The sequence below is a fragment of the Chrysemys picta genome, chromosome 25 (genome assembly GCF_011386835.1).
Source record: "Chrysemys picta bellii isolate R12L10 chromosome 25, ASM1138683v2, whole genome shotgun sequence".
Taxonomy (NCBI): domain Eukaryota; kingdom Metazoa; phylum Chordata; order Testudines; family Emydidae; genus Chrysemys; species Chrysemys picta.
The window spans coordinates 5524391-5541208 of NC_088815.1; the positions used below are offsets into that span (position 1 = coordinate 5524391).

General features: G+C 46.3%; 1 protein-coding gene across 5 annotated transcripts in view; it reads right to left on the bottom strand.

Annotated features, from left to right (window-relative positions):
• REXO1 (RNA exonuclease 1 homolog) overlaps window positions 1-14902 on the bottom strand; it is a 73981-nt gene extending 59079 nt beyond the window's left edge. The window contains exon 1 of one of the 5 annotated variants that reach the window (XR_010594922.1): window positions 14616-14900. Coding sequence is in view for 3 of the 5 variants with exons in the window: in XM_065578382.1 (XP_065434454.1) it covers window positions 14616-14769 (154 nt within the window). In the remaining 2 variants the exon portion in view is untranslated. Of the gene's footprint in view, window positions 1-432; window positions 6053-14615 lie in introns of those variants that run through there. The other 4 variants (XM_065578382.1, XM_065578385.1, XM_065578383.1 and 1 more) reach the window with 4 other exon arrangements.
• Between the last annotated feature and the right edge of the window lie 1916 nt (window positions 14903-16818).

Here is a 16818-nt window from a genome sequence, read left to right on the forward strand (position 1 = left end):
AAGGGCAGAAAATAATTAATAGTAGAACATTTCAAATAAGTGGCTCAGATTAAGGAGGTTTGGGAAAGGGGTGCAAAAGCGGAACCGAAAGCAAGGTTTTTTTTATTTAAAGTACAACTGCAGTCAGAAAACTCACAATGTATCCCTTCTTATTCAATGTACCTGCTCCTTGTGTGCAAGTCTTACCTGCATGTTTATTCATTCACTGACAGTGCACCTAATGCAATAGCATCCAAGCGCATTACAAACATACACAAGTATCAATTTATAAACAGAAGAATTAAAGAAGACAATGCCTTAGCAAGAGATTTGACAAAATTGCCTCAATCACTTAAATTGTCTGATTTTAACACACTATTGTTACAAGTAACACCGAATGTGTCTAAGTGAAAGATTAGAGAAACAGCGCTATATTTTTTCGAGTTTGCTTACCTAGCACATCTGACAGCACTTAGTGTATTGTAAGTTCCAGGCTTTTTCCTGTATAGACAAGCAGTTTCTCCTGTCTGTGTGGATCTTTCACACAGCAACAGGGAACAGAGAAACACGATTATTTTTTAAAAAGGCAAAGTGTAATTGTAAAATCATTGGCAGGGGAGTCTGGGCAGACACAGTATCTAATTTATTTAACTTATGTTTTAAACTGAGTAGATTTCAAAGTGGCAGCGCCCCCTTTAAACTCAGGCTTCAAGGGTGCATCTGTGACGGGTTCCCGCCAGGGTGCTACCTGGAACTGGGGTACCACTGAGCCCCCCGACTCACCAGCCTGGGCTCCCTTCTGCACTGTACAGTACTGCTATTGACAAGCTGCCAACCCTCCAGGCTTCAGCCCGCACTTTCACCAGCATACATACAGGTAGACACACACCCAGCTGCAGAACATGCAGACAGATTCTTTAACCAGCCCCTGCATGGGAAGGCTTCAGCTAGGGCACCTCCCAGCTCCTAAGGAACACACCCCCTATGGAGTATAAACCCAAAATTATACTGTCTTGTGCTGCGTAAGCTCATAAAATTCCCCCCCTCCCTCAATGTGGAGAGGGATTATGCAACAGCTCTCTCCCCGAGTTATGATTCCCACACGCTGGTTTTAGATAAAGCAAAAACAAGTTTATTAACTATAAAAGATAGATTTCAAGTGATTATAAGGGATAGCAAACAGATCAAAGCAGATAAACAAAAACGCAAAAATAAACTAAATAGACTGGCTACGAAGAGCAGATCCGCACTCTAAGTGATGACACAAGCAGGCTGCAGACTCTTAAGGGGCAAGCTACGCTTGTTTAAAGCTTGGAATCCCCATGTGTTCCATTCATAGGCTGAAAATCCCATTAGCCTGGGTCCAGCACTTTCCCCAGTTCAGTCTTTGTTTCTCAGGTGTTTCCAGGAGTCTTCTTGGGTGGTGAGTCAGTGGACAACCAAGATGATGTCACTCCCCTGCCTTCTATAGCTTTTGCAAATGGCAGGAACCCTTTGTTTCAAAGCTTGGTTCCCGCACCAGTCAGTGGAAAAATACTGACATCCCAAGATGGAGTCCAGCACCAGGTGACCTGGTCACATGTCCCACAGCCATTCCCCACGGGCTGTTTGGAGCGCTCACAGGAAGGCTCACCAGGTGGGAGCGAAGCTTCTCCTAAGGCCTATTGTTTCTTTCTAATGGCTCATTAACCTGAATGGGCCCTTCCCAGCCAGCCATCTAGACTGAGAGCATTTTGCCTAGTGGGCATTGCCCTGGATTAGCTACACATGAAATACATACACAGACAATATTCATAACTTCAGATACAAAAATACCTGCAAACAAATAAGATATCATATTCAGCAAACCATTACCTTTCCAATGACACCTCACATGCCTTACCTTGCATAAAATACATCATTATGATATAATTAATCAGACTAGTATCACTATGAAGAACATGGAATGCAGCGTCCCACCATCCACACTAGGAAAAAAGGGTTAGTTTGCATCTCCTCCTCCCATCTTAGCTAACTTGCTGTGGACAAGGCAGGGTTTTAACATGTTAGCAGGTCAAAATAAATGCTATATTTTACCATACGTTCACTAACACATGGTAAAAAGCCACCTTTTTTCCTAGTAAAGATAAGGCTTAAGAAGCCACCAAAGCGAGCAAGGTCAACAGTCTCTACCAAGAACATCTCCTTGACAGTTCTCTTTTTGCTTCCTGTTCACAAGAAGGCATATCTAACCAAGTGCTTGCTTTACTCTCATGGCACTTTCAGAGATAATACTGCGGTGAAAGAGGCTGCTGAGTTCTATGCTGCCTCACACAGACCTCCTCGATGTCAGCTAAATCTTTATTGCTAAAAGATGCAAGAGGTCAAAATAACAGATACAAAAAATAACTGACAGCTTCCACTGTTTGTCAGGCGTATACAAAAACAATAGTTTATGCTCCTTCCATTGCAACTGTTATTAATGCCCCTGAGCTGTGGTGATGTGAATGATACAAGTATACAAAAACCACCAGATTAACATCAAGCTTTATGGCAGGGAAAAATCTTTCCAAGGGGGAGACTCTCAGTAAGAAGGAAATTTTCAAAGTTGGGCTAGAACATCACAAAGAATTTAAATATAAAACTATATTTAAAGAGTGCTAGTGTACTTAACAGAAAAAGAGTGCACAAAGGGAAGACAAGTAAATACTGGGACTGTTGCCCTTGGATCAAAGTGACCTTCCTACCCCTAATCTTTTGTACCAGACTGACTAGTAGTTTGGTAACTATTTTACGCCCTGTGACAGGATCTTAAATACGTTTACATTCTTAAAAAGGAAATCTAAAGACCTCTAATTGGCCTAGCTTAAAATCAATTATTTTCCCTCTAGTATTAAAAAAATAAAGTTTAAATTAACTATTTTGAAAAAGCACGAGCTGAGAGTAATTTTCTCCGATTCCAGAAAACAAAAGCACCTGTAAAGTTTTCAGAGCCCACTACAGAAACGGCATGTCAACTTAAGACAGCTACTTCAAATAATTATTAGGACGTTACAATTAGCAGAACCAAAATAAGAATCTTTTAAATATTCTGATATCCTCTCTTCTCATTCAAGTATCTCCTAAAAGTTCACTTTTGCCACAACGGCCACCAGAAGCAACAATTTTTTCTCTGTTTAATCTTCAAAGTCAATTCCTCCCTCTGGGTTTCTCATTATGTCCTTTCTTCTCAGTATCTGCTTTTTATTTTTTAAACTCTTTAGGGTATAAACAACCTTCTTTTCTATGTCTTGTGCAGCACTTAATTAAAAAGATGTAGTACTTCAGTGGAAAGTCAGCAATTCTGACTTCTAGAAGAGCAAAACTAAAGTTAACTGACATAAAAAGAGCAGTTTTCAAACTTGAGGGTGTTAGATTTTTAAAAAAAAATCAAGTTACCTATGAAAAAGTTTGACTAAAAACAAAACTCAAACTGTATAAAAAACACCACACATTTCACTGACTCAAAGCCTATATTAGAACAAAATAACTGATTTACTATTTTCAAACACCTGCCGCTCAAACTTTCCAGATACCACAATTAGTAAGTACAACATTCTTCAAGTGGTTTTAAGCATGGAACCGATGAGTTAGCTTCTCAGAAAAGGGTCAGATCTTTAAAAATATGGGAAATATTATGTATCTATAACCTCCAGAACAGGACTGAGGTTTTGGGTAGTTATTTATTTAGACGTAATTCTATTCTGAGTGATAGAATATGATGTTAATGCAAAAAATACTTCAATAGACAAAAGTTTGCTTGTAGAAAGCATTTCTCTATAACTGCTTCATGTACTGAAATCCACATCAACTCACAAGCCAACTCCAAATATACAATAATAAAAATTTCAAAGAATTACCTGATTTCTCCACGGTTAATAAATAATGAAGATATTTGTTCATGTTTTGCTTGAGGATTTTAATATCTATTTTGTATAGTCAAGGCACTCAAACAAATGCTTATGTCACAATGTGCTGTTGACCAGTACACTGACAGCACCTTCTGGGTCCCAAAGATAATTGTGGCAGGAGGGCAGGACATAGAAACTTGCTGAAGTCCCGCCCCCACCCTCATTTACTCTAAAGCAAAATTACCATTTCTACGACAGTTTCTCCCTCCTCCTGCCCAACCCCCTTATCAGTGTTATTAATATCACCGAGGGGAATTTTTAAAAATCTAATTTATTTTCAATATTTACTCTACTTACTTTTTATATCACTCAACTTAGATACTGAAAACTGACTAGTCAATTTCACTTCTTGGTTTTCATGCATTAATGCAATGTCGCAAGGTTTGATCTGTGAAAATTTCAGGGGAACCATTTAAATATGAAGCAAAATATTTCTAATTAGAGGGATCTATAAAAGCCTTTTTGTTAAAAAGCATGCACAAAATCTAATTACTGAGCCTAAATGACCTAAAAGTGTGTCCATTTAACATCATAGAGGCAGATCTCAATTGACGACAAAATTACAAAATGTAAACATAGTTCTAGTGAGTTCAATGGAACTAGTTGCCTAAGTAAAGCTATGGATGCACGTACGTGTTTGGAGGATTGGAGGCTAATTAATGGACCTTTTACAATGCACAAAATAAATTTAGGATAACAGCCTCTGATAGTACTGAATAAATGCTTCCAAATGAACACTTGCCAAAAAAGGCTTTAGAACAATCAGAGCTGGATTGTGCCTGGTTTTATGCAAGTGTAAAAGGGAGAGGGTATGGGGGAGAAAGAAACAACACAATGAGCCTTCCTCTCCACCACAACCCTACAGCCCTGAGAAGAGGCTGCACATAATCTGGTCCTTGCATGAATCTAAGCACAAGGACTTCATGAGGTTAGCTGTGACAGCAGGACAAATCTCTCCCAAGTGAGTGGGAAGAGCCAGGGATCTGCCTCCACCAGTGGAGACTTCCCTGGGGGCACACGCATTGCACGTTTGCAAAAGGTGGCACAGTAATAATGCTTCCAGGAACTGCAGACCGCATCATGTCTGTACCAGCTGAAGAAATTTTGCTTCAAGTAAGTTTCACATTCTAGCAGAGATCAAACATGGAAGATTTCCTCCCCCCAAAATAAACATTTTAGGAAGTTATGAACATGTGAAAACAGACGTTTGAATGGAAACTGTTTTGCATCTTTACCAAATGCGGGCACTACATGCAGCCACTCTGAAAAGTGAGGTATTTTAAAAAGCTCCATATCTTGACATTCCCCATTCACAGGGAAGTGAAAGACGTTACAAAAGAATAAAACATTCCAAGGGGCAAGTAACTTGTTGAAATCTCAACTGTTTTGCCGTGTAACATTGCTACATGATTTACCACGTCTGGCAATTTAATGAAATGACAAGACATCTCTGAGTACTGCAAGACCAATATTAAGATCAGTTTATTAAATGAAAAGACATGCTCTTGACCTTGCTATCAAGTGGTCTGTCAAGTGGCTTTCCAGTCTTCATTTCACAAATCACAGCTGTAATCATTACCTATCTTAAGTTGCCAGTATTTTTTTAATTACTTTCTTGAATGCTGACAGAGACTAAGCCTTTGGAGCTACCAGCCAGCATGACTTTCTAGAGTCTTTAGAGAGCCTTGTCAAGAGATTCTACCCAGTCTTGGAATCCACTTAAGTATGAACATCCACAATCAAAGCCTGCATTTAATTGATCTGAACTCGAGTCTACAGCTACATGTACACTACGAGCTAAGGGTGTGATTCCCATGCTCGTGTCCACATGATAGTGGGAGTACAAACAGTAGTGTAGCTGCAGCAGCACCAGCACGGGCAACAGAACGCTTAGCTGTGCCAAGTTCAAACCCACCTAAAACCAGTGCCCATGCCTCTGCTGCTGCTAAACGTGCTACTGTGGCTACACTGCTATTTATACTCATTACGGCGTGATGAGAGCTACTGCAAGTGTGTCCCCACAAGCAGAGGAATCACACCCCTCGCTTGTAGTGAAGACGCAGCCCACATTTGTTCCAAGAGAAAAGTTTACCATTTCTGTTCATTCTATTTCCCTTTCCAGTTAGCACCCAAAAAAAAAAAAAGTTTCCTAGGAAAAATAAAAAGGGCATTCCCAAAATATGTTACTGAACGTAAAAAGAAGAACAGGAGTACTTGTGGCACCTTAGAGACTAACAAATTTATTAGAGCATAAGCTTTCGTGGACTACAGCCCACTTCTTCGGATGCATATAGAATATATTGAGGAGATATATATACACACGAAAGCTTATGCTCTAATAAATTTGTTAGTCTCTAAGGTGCCACAAGTACTCCTGTTCTTCTTTTTGCGGATACAGACTAACACGGCTGTTACTCTGAAACCTGTCATTACTGAACGTAATAAGCCCACAGAGTATTAATTCAGATGCCATTGCAATATGTGATGTATTAGAAACCAGAGAGATCAGACAGATTAAACAGAGGCCTCAGTCCTGTAAACACTTATGCATGTGCTTGGGACTACTTACACAAGTGAAGCTAAGCACACATGTAAGTGTTTGCAGAATCAGGAAAATATTTTGCATTCGCAGCATGCTTTTGTGGACTGTCTCGCTATTCATGTTTTTTCCTCCACAAGGAAATCAAGTTTTGTTGTTTGTTTTTAAATGTGTGCATTTCACTCACTTCTTTCCGAAAGTTTATAACAGGTTTAAGAAAAGTATTTAATTTAAATGTATAGGAAAGAAATGCATAGGGGTGTGTCATCAAGCTTTTCCATGCAAGCACCAGCTAGTTCTCTGCTCCCTATCCTACCTAAAGAGATAAGTAAAGTGTCTTAAACTTCTCAATTGTGTTACTAACACGTCAGTTCTTAAAACAAAGGATTTAAATTTATTTCTCCCTTCCCCAATTCTTCATTTAACTGAGCTAGGTCACAAAAACCAAGTTAATTTAACTTCTTGGTTTTTACTTTAGCAAAATGCTACAAAGTTTCCAATACATACACTGCAGGAAACTGTGTATTTTCATTGACACTCTTTAAATTTAGTAATAATATTTCTATTAATAGTTTTATCCTTTAATATTTTGTATATTTTGGTAATATGCTGCTTCTATCACCATAGCAACTGAGAACCTTCTATGTAAAACTGATTGGCAATAGCAGAGTTTCTAGGCGACTTCATGAATCCCTTTTTGCTTTATTAAAATTTCTGCTTGGGGTATGGTTAGGTTTTTGGTTGGTTGATTTATTAATTTTGGGTGTCCATGCTTGTTTTTGGGAGGGGGTTTTAGGGAGAAGGGGGCAGGTAGAAGGAGGGGTTATTGTGTCGTTCTTGTGATGACTGAAAGGCTTTGCCAAAATGGAAGGTTCTGCAGCATCTCCTAAAGGGAGACTGCCAAGTTGTTTTAATATTTAAGTTATCTCTTGTATTTTATTATTACCCTGCACTTCTACAATCTAAGCCTCTTGCATTTTACAATTAACCCTCAACCTTCCTGTGAGGTAAGTATTTGTTTTACAGATAAGGAAACTGAGGAACAGAGACATGAAGTGAAGGGCACACTGCATCAGTGACAAAGTCAAGAAAAGAACTAAACAGTCCTGGTTCCTACTGTCCCCAGCGTTAATCACTAGACTATACTCCCTCCTTTAAAGGAATTCTCAAGGATGTGTATTAAATCTAAAGAATTTGCAAAGTCCTTGGAAGCATTCTAAGCATATAATCCACACAGTACAAGAAACCACCACAGGTTTTTGATCTTTGTTTAGCAAAGAGACTGTCTCATGGCTTAGCCTGGTCCACTACCATACAGCTGTTCTACACAATGTAACTATCCGTATGTATTGTTCTAATGTAACTGCTTCCAGGCTAGATGCTAAAACTTCTGCTCTTTCAATCCTACTCTGATAGCAGACTCACATAGGTGATAAGAACCTTAGAAATCCATAGCTGGATTGTAGCTTGGTTTTGAAACCAGGACAGAGAGCACCCGGCTTCTGAGCATGGTCTTGGCCTGATCAAAAAAGTCAAGTAGAAATAAGGTTTGGTTTTCTTTTTTAAATGTTCACAAACAAAATCTTTGTTATGCTTTATGACTTTTCAGCTCAAACAAGCTCTAGACTTTCACAAAACAGAAAAACTGAACAAATAGCTTGGGGGGGGGGGGGGTTTCTCCCAAACCATAGCTTAGAAAGCAATGCTTTTTGGGGAAAAAGACAGTTCTTTGCTTCCTACATTTTCCAAGCACTTCACAAACATTCATTAATCCTCACACGCCCTCTAATGTGCCAAGTGGATATTGCCCTCATTTTACAGATGGAAAAGTTAGGGCAAGACATTTCACTTAAAGTCACCCAGCTAGTCAGCGGCAAAGTCAGGATTAGAACTCAGGATTTCCCGATTCCCAATCCTGCGCTCAACCTTTCACACAATGCCTTCTCCCAAAAGGCATATCTGATATACTATTTCAAATGTACTACACATCACCCCCAGTAACTTACCCACCTTTCAGGCAATATTTTAGAGATACGCCCCTCAAACCGGGCACTATTTCTATTACTGCACAAATGGACCCTAATGGTTAATAAATAGAAATTAATATTTCTACTCCAACTATTCATATACTTCAGTATCCAGTACCCCTCAATGGGCCGAATCATAGAAGATTAGGGTTGGAAGAGACCTCAAGAAGTCCAACCCCCTGCTCAAAGCAGGACCAATCCCAACAAAATCATCCCAGCCAGGGCTTTGTCAAGCCAGGCCTTGTCTAGGTCACTCTGGATCCTACCCCTCCCCTCCAGCGTATCTACCTCTCCCCCGGCTTAGTGTCATCCGGAAACTTGCTGAGGGTGCAATCCATCCCCTCATCCAGATCATTAATGAAGATGCTGAACAAAACCGGCCCCAGGAAAGACCCCTGGGGCACTCCGCTTGATACCAGCTGCCAACTAGACATCAAGCCATTGATCACTACCCATTGAGCCCGACAATCTAGCCAGCTTTCTATCCACCTTATAGTCCATTCATCCAATCCATACTACTTTAACTTGCTGGCAAGAATACTGTGGGAGACTGTATCAAAAGCTTTGCTAAAGTCAAGATATATCACATCCACTGCTTTCCCCATATCCACAGAGCCAGTTATCTCATCACAGAAGGCAATCAGGTTGGTCAGGCATGACTTGCCCTTGGTGAATCCATGTTGACTGTTCCTGATCACCTTCCTTTCCTCCAAGTGCTTCAAAATGGATTCCTTGAGGACCTGCTTCATATTTCCAGGGACTGAGGTGAGGCTGGATTCTCCTTCTTCCCTTTTTTAAAGATGGGCACTATATTTGCCTTTTTCCAATCGTCCGGGACCTTCCCCCATCGCCATGAGTTTTCAAAGATAATGGCCCATGGCTCTGCAATCACATCAGCCAACTCCCTCAGCACCCTCGGATGCAGTGCATCCGGCCCCATGGACTTGCATATGTCCAGCTTTTCTAAATAGTCCTTAACCCGTTCTTTCACCACTGAGGGCTGCTCACCTCCTCCCCACACTGTGCTGCCCAGTGCAGCAATCTGGGAGCTGACCTTGTCTGTGAAAACCGAGGCAAAAAAAGCATTGAGTACTTCAGCTTTTTCCACATCATGTCACTAGGTTGTCTCCCCCATTCAGTAAGGGGCCCACACTTTCCCTGACCACCTTCTTGTTGCTAACATACCTGAAGAAACCCTTCTTGTTACCCTTCACATCCCTTGCTAGCTGCAACTCCAGCTGTGCTTTGGCCTTCCTGATTACACTCCTGCAGGCTCAAGCAATATTTTTATACTCCTCCCTAGTCATCTGTCCAAGTTTCCACTTCTTGTAAGCTTCCTTTTTGTGTTTAAGCTCACGGGAAATTTCTCGGTGAGAAATCAGATGGGTTTTCCCTACAAGTAAGGGGACAGAAAACTCCCCAAGTTTCCATTTGCTGGGGTGCTTGCACATCAGGGAGGGAACGACTGGCATTTGCAACCTCTGTGCAAGGCTGGAGGGGGCTCACCTTTACAACCTGCAGATTTTAGAAGCTCTTCTTGTGGAGACCACAGCTCCGCCATTTGTCACCCTTCAGAGGGCAGGAGTCCAGCCCACTGGGAGTGCACTTTGTAAATTAGATATTTTAATGCTATCCCCCATCAACAATTCTAGGGGGGGCGGGACAATACTACCTGCAGTTGAAGAGGGAAGGAGAATGATGCCATGAAGCAGGTATTCCCTTGTATGCCCTCCATTCACCTAGGTCTGCCTGGGGTTCATATCTTCTACTCAGGCATGGAGGAGTAGATGATTTGGACCCTTGTTTTAAAAGCTCAGGGTAGATCTACACTTACCTCCGGGTCCGGCGGTAACAATCGATCTTCTGGGATTGATTTATCGCATCTTGCCTAGACACGATAAATCGATCCCGGAAGTGCTCGCCATCGACGCCGGTACTCCAGGTCGGCGAGAGGAGTACGCGGCATCGACAGGGGAGCCTGCCTGCCGCGTCTGGACCCGCGGTAAGTTCAAACAAAGGTACTTCGAATTCAGCTACGTTGCATACCTTAGTTCGAAGTGGGGGGTTAGTGTGGACCAGGCCTCAGTAACTGCCTGCAGTCAGTCAATCGGACTCACTCTCCTCCTCCCTCCGCACAGTGATCTGCATTGGACAAACTACTGAATATTTTTGGGTGGCACACTAGTAATTGCAGGCCCAATGTACGCCTTGGGCATCATGGTTGACCTCAACCTCGGAAGCAAACACCCTGTATACGCTGGATTTGTTAGAGCATTATTATTCTGTACCCTTGATAGCACCCTTGGGGGAAAAAACCATTTGCTTGCAGGCTGCTTTTTTCCACTGCTCTTCTTGCCCAAGGATTACAAAATATACAGTTTTTAATTTTATTTAGTAAACATCACGACATGGACATGAAAGGAGATATTGTGTCTGGCCTCATATGTTTTCATGATCTTTTGTAAGCCTCCTTTAGAATACAAGCAATTTAATTGACAGACAGCAACTCATCTTGAATAAGAGAAACTGATCTCAAAAAGTTGGTTGCTTGCTAAAGAAAGTCAGAATACAACAGAGAAAACACCACCCTCTAGCGTAAATTTTAAATGTAACCTCACAGATCAGGGGAACTACAATACTGCACATGAAAGGAAATACTAAATCAAAGCATAGTCTCTTTAGTCTAAATCCATCTCAGATCAAATGAGCTATAACAAAAGGGTTGTTCCCTCCCCCAGATTTTAAAACTAGAGTACTTTGTTCTTAAAGACATTACACACGCTAACAGTAGCAGTGCCAGCGGCCTCCTATTAAAGGCAGTGCCTTGGAGTCGATTTATAATTACTCTCCACTTCTCAACCCAAATCCACATATATAAAAGGGTTCTACTGAAAAGAATCCCTCACAAGAAGAATGATCAAGAAAACAAGGTTATCTTTCAGACATCATACAATCATGAACGTATAGATCCTCTATCATCCAAAAGGAACTCTAAGTGCTGTACGTACTACAAAAATTGCTTCACATACCACTGCACAAATACCTGAATAAAGTTGGGTCAGGTTGGGGAGTGGGGGCAGAGAATTGGTCGCAGGCACCTAAGTCAGTTAGGCTCATTTGAAAATGCACACAAACTGATGGACAAATATTTCTAACGATAATAATCGAAATGTACAGATAGGCAAAGTAAGAAAAACGCAGCTTGAGAACTGATTAGAGTTTGATTTAAGAATATCAACACTGGATTTTTTTTTTTTTTTTTGCACATTGTGATGTTGGCAATTAATTTTTTAACTGTTATAAAGCTTTAACCTTTTCAACCTCAACATTTACTGTCATTAAATAATTACTGTCTGACACCACCCCCCCGCCATAATTTCCCACAACTGTGAACATTTAAATTAATAAAAAATGCTTCAAACCCATAATTCTGCACAACTGGGAAGTTTTAAATTGATAACAATCAAAGAAGATGCTTAAAAACCAACCTCAAGTGTATCCATTGAAATTATAACAAAATAAAATTTGACTGCGAAGCCTAGGTCTATGAAAAGGTCACAAAAGCAGCAGGATGAACAGACCAGGTGACTTAACAGGTCTCCTCTATGTCTATCACCTCCATGATGAATAAGAAAGGACCCTTGGAGCATAACAGGGTGAGGGCTACCCTGAGAGGGGTTTCAGTTAAGAAGGGAAAGGAAACTGTCCCCTCAGCAGACCTGTAATTAGGGACAGGGTGACTGTGGATGGGCGATACATGGAGCTCTCACTGGGGAGTGAGGGCTGGGAACGGGGGAAGAAGACTGGTAAACGGAGCTGTCACTCTGGGGAGAGCTGCAACTTATCCCTATGCTGGGAGGAGAGGGAGAAGAAGGAACCTGTCATGTTTGGGGGGAGACAAGGAACTTGTCATTATTTGGGGGGAATGCAGCGGAGAAGGAACCTGCCACTAAATTTTGAGGGAGGATGGGAGGAGAAGGAACTTGTCACTATATTTGGGGGGGGGGGTGGTGAGAGAAGGCACCAATTGCTACATATTAGTGAGGGAAGGGAAGGCACCTGTTACTATATTGGGGAGGGGGGGAAGCCACCCGTCACTACATTGGGGGGGAAGGCACCTGTCGCTACATTTTAGGGGGGGAGGGAAGGCACCAGTCGCTACATTTCGGGGAGCAGGAGGGAAGGTACCTGTCGCTACATTTCAGGGAGCGGGAGGGAAGGTACCTGTCGCTACATTTCAGGGAGCAGGAGGGAAGGTACCTGTCGCTACATTTCGGGGAAGAGGGAAGGCACCTGTCGCTCCTTTTTTGGGGGGGAGGGAAGGGACGGCACCTGTCGTTACATTTCGGGGAGGAGGGAAGGGAAGGCACCTGTCGCTACATTTCGGGGGAGGGGGGAAGGTACCTGTCGCTACATTTCGGGGGAGGGGGGAAGGGAAGGCATCTGTTGCTCCTTTTGGGGGGAGGGGGAGAGGGAGGGCATCTGTCACTCCATTTCGTGGGGGGGAGGAGGGTAGGCACCTGTCGCTCCTTTTGGGGTGGGGTGGGGGAGGGAAGGCACTTGTTGCTACATTTTGAGGGGGGAGGAAGAAGGCATCTGTCGCTATATTTCATGGAGGGGAAGGAAAGCATCTGTAGCTACATTTTTTTGGGGGGGAAGGCACCGGTCGCTATATTTCAGGGCGGGGGAGGGAAAGCACCAGTCACTACATGGGGGGGGGGGGAGAGAAGAAGGCACCAGTCAGTATATTGGGAGGGGGGAGGGAGAAGGAACCAGTCAGCATATTTGGGGGGGGGAGGGGAGGCACCAGTCAGTATATTTCAGGGTGGGAGAGGAAGGCACCGGTCAGTATACATCGCGAGGTGGGGGCGCGCGCCTGTCAGTATATTTCAGGGTGGGGGCACCTGTCAGTATATATCGGGGGGGAGAGAGAGAAGGCGGCAACAGCCAGTATATTTCGGGAGGGGGGAAGGCACTGGTCAGTATATTTCAGTGGGGGAGGAAGGCACCGGTCAGTATATATCGCGGAGAGGGAGGTGCCGGTCAGTATATTTTGGGGGAGGAAGGCGCCGGTCAGTATATGGGAGGGGGAAGGACCAGTCAGTATATTTCGGGGCGGGGAGGGGAGAAGGCACTGGTCACTATATATCACAGGGCAGGGGGCAAGGACCACTCAGTATATTTCAGGGAGAGGAGACACCAGTCAGTATATTTCGGGGAAGGGAGAAGGCGGCACCGGTCACTATATATCGCGGGGCGGGGGGGCAAGGACCGGTCAGCATATTTCGGGGGGGTGGAGAAGGCGGCATGAGTCAGTATATTTAGGGGGGGAGGGGCAAGGACCAGTCGGTATATTTCGGGGGGGGGAGAAGGCACCGGTCCACTATATATCGTGGGGCGGGGGCAAGGACCGGTCAGTATATATCGGGGGGGGAGAGAAGGCGGCACCGGTCAGTATATTTCAGGGGGGGGAAGGCGCCGGTCAGTATATGGGGGGGACGGACAGACCAGTCAGTATATTTGGGGGGGGGGGGGGGAAGTGGAGAAGGCACCGGTCACTATATATCACAGGGCAGGGGGCAAGGACCACTCAGTATATTTCAGGGAGAGGAGACACCAGTCAGTATATTTCGGGGAAGGGAGGAGAAGGCACCAGTCACTATATATCGCGGGGCGGGGGGCAAGGACCAGTCAGCATATTTCATGGGGGGGGGGGTGGAGAAGGCGGCATGAGTCAGTATATTTTGGGGGGGAGGGGCAAGGACCAGTCGGTATATTTCGGGGGGGGGGAAGAAGGCACCGGTCCACTATATATCGCGGGTCGGGGGCAAGGACCGGTCAGTATATTTCGGGGGGAGGGGGGAGAAGACGGCACCCGTCAGTATATACCGGGGGGGGGGGGAGAGAAGGCGGCACCGGTCAGTATATACCGGGGGGGGGGGGAGAGAAGGCGGCACCGGTCAGTATATACCGGGGGGGGGGGAAAGGCGGCACCGGTCAGTATATTTCGGGGGGCGGCGCCCGTCGCTCGGTTTCGGGGGACCCAAGGCCCCGCGAGGCCCGGGCGCGGCTCGGGGCCGGGGGCGGCGGGATCCCGGGCGCGGGGAGGGGGGGGGTCCCGGGGAGCCGGCGGGGCGGTACCTGCGCCGAGCTTGGCCCCGGGCTCCGGGGCTGCGCCGCGCGCGGCCGGCGGGTGGCGGAAGTGGCAGTGCGGCCTCCTGCAGGGCGGGCCCCGGCCGCCGGCGCCGAGGAAGGGGCAGTCGATGCCGCGGAAGTAGCCGCTGGGTCGCAGCATCGCGCCGGCTCCGCGGGGCGCCGGGCGGCTCCGTCCCCGCCTCACACGGACAACCCGGGCCGCGGCCCCGCCAGCGCCGCCATCTTGGGGAGCCGGGCCCGGCCGGCCGAGGACCCCGCGGAGGCCGCTGCCAGGAGAGGGCTGCCCGCGCCGCGCCTGACTGGAAACCCGCCCGGGGGCGGGGCTCAGGTGGCGGAGGGGGGAGGGGGAGATGAGGGTGACAGGGATTTCCCACCACACCCCCGTTCAACTCCCCCATCCACCCCCACACTGATCAACCAGCCCCCTGTAAATTCAAACACCCCCATTCTTGGGGAAAGGTCAGATGGGGTGCAAGGGGGAGGGGAAGGAAGGAAAAGGGGGTGCAGGGGGAGGGGAAGGAAGAGAAAGGGGGTGCAAGGGGGAGATGGGGTGCAGGGGGAGGGAAAGGAAGGGAGATGGGGTGCGGGGGGAGGGGAAGGAAGGGAAAGGGGTGCAAGGAGGAGATGGGGTGCAAGGGGGAGGGAAGGAAGGGAAAGGGGGTGAAAGGGGGAGATGGGGAGATGGTGCAAGGGGAGGGAAAGGAAGGGAGATGGGGTGCAAGGGGGAGGGAAGGAAGGGAAAGGGGGTGAAAGGGGGAGATGGGGAGATGGTGCAAGGGGAGGGAAAGGAAGGGAGATGGGGTGCAAGGGGGAGATGGGGGTGCAGGGGGAGGGGAAGGAAGGGAGATGGGGTGCAAGGGGGAGATGGGGTGCAAGGGGAGGGGAAGGAAGGGAAAGGGGAGGCAGAGGCAGAGCAAAGCTTGGGGAGGGACAGGGAGGAAGAGGAGGCAGATAAGAGGGGAGAGGAGCAAAAGGCTAAGGGTTTGGAGTTGGGGAAGGGGAGTCTCCAACCCATAGGATCAGAAGCAGCCAAAGCAGGGCCTGCTGCACTGGGGGGGGAGGGGAGAGGGGAAAATGAGCCCCACAGCACCCCTCTGGATCAAGGACTGCAGAGGATTCCCCCCAAGTCTGGGGGCACTAGGAGCCAGGCAGCATCTTCCCCCTCCCATCCCCCCAGCCATGGGGGTTTGGAGCATAAGTTACACAAGAATCCACTAAAATCTCCAGCCAGTTGCACAATAGTGTCCAAGTTTCACTCCAGATCGTCCTGTCCTCCCACAGGATGGGGAAGGGACGTGGCTGCAGCAGCCCCAAAGTGGCTGTATTTCTCCACGGGGCATGGCTGGAACTTGGCCTGAGCCCTTTACAGGGAAGTCATGCAGGAGAATTATGTGACTGTGGCCTCACTGGGATCCCCCATCCCTAAACCCAACCTGATCTCATGCATGGAGCGAGGGGACGAGCCATGACTCCCAGATCTCTGGGGGGAGGGAGATCCTGAGAGGCACCAGCGCAGAAGGTGACCGGATGGTGAACTCCCCAGCCAGGACATCCTGAATCAGCAGAACCACACAGGACAGTCTCGAGAAGGTGCAAGGGGAACATCTGCCAGGAAGAAAGCAGCAAAAATCAGGGCAGGTTGGAGGAGCAGCAGGGAAACCCACCCAGGAAGAGCGAGGAGAAATCCACTCCTGAAGAAGGAAGTCTCAAGGAACTTGAAGAGCGTTTAGTCCTTAGTTAAGGAGAAGTACAACGGAGAGACGGAAGCACTGAATGTGGACGGGGCTCCCAGTGATACGTCAGGGAACCCACGGCGGAGAGAGATCCTATAGATGTGGGGAAATCTTCCAAAAGAACTTCAGAGCATCCCCATAGGAGAGATCCTCCATCAATGCCCCAACTGCAGGAAGAGCCTCTGTCAGAGCTCAGAGCCTGCACATCAGAGCATCCCACAGGAGTGAAACTCGATGGCTGCCCCGACTGGGAAAAGTTTTCACGGCGATTGCGCCTTCTGAAACATCAGAGAGTGCCCACGGGGAGAGAGAGCTCCCGAGGGCGGGAGAAGTATCCATGCCAGCGTGGTCCCTGATGGCAATCGGACAACCCACTTGGGGAAAAAACACAGGAAAAAAAAAAAGCTTCAGTCACAGCTCCAACCTTATTACACGTCGAGCGAGCGACCTGATAA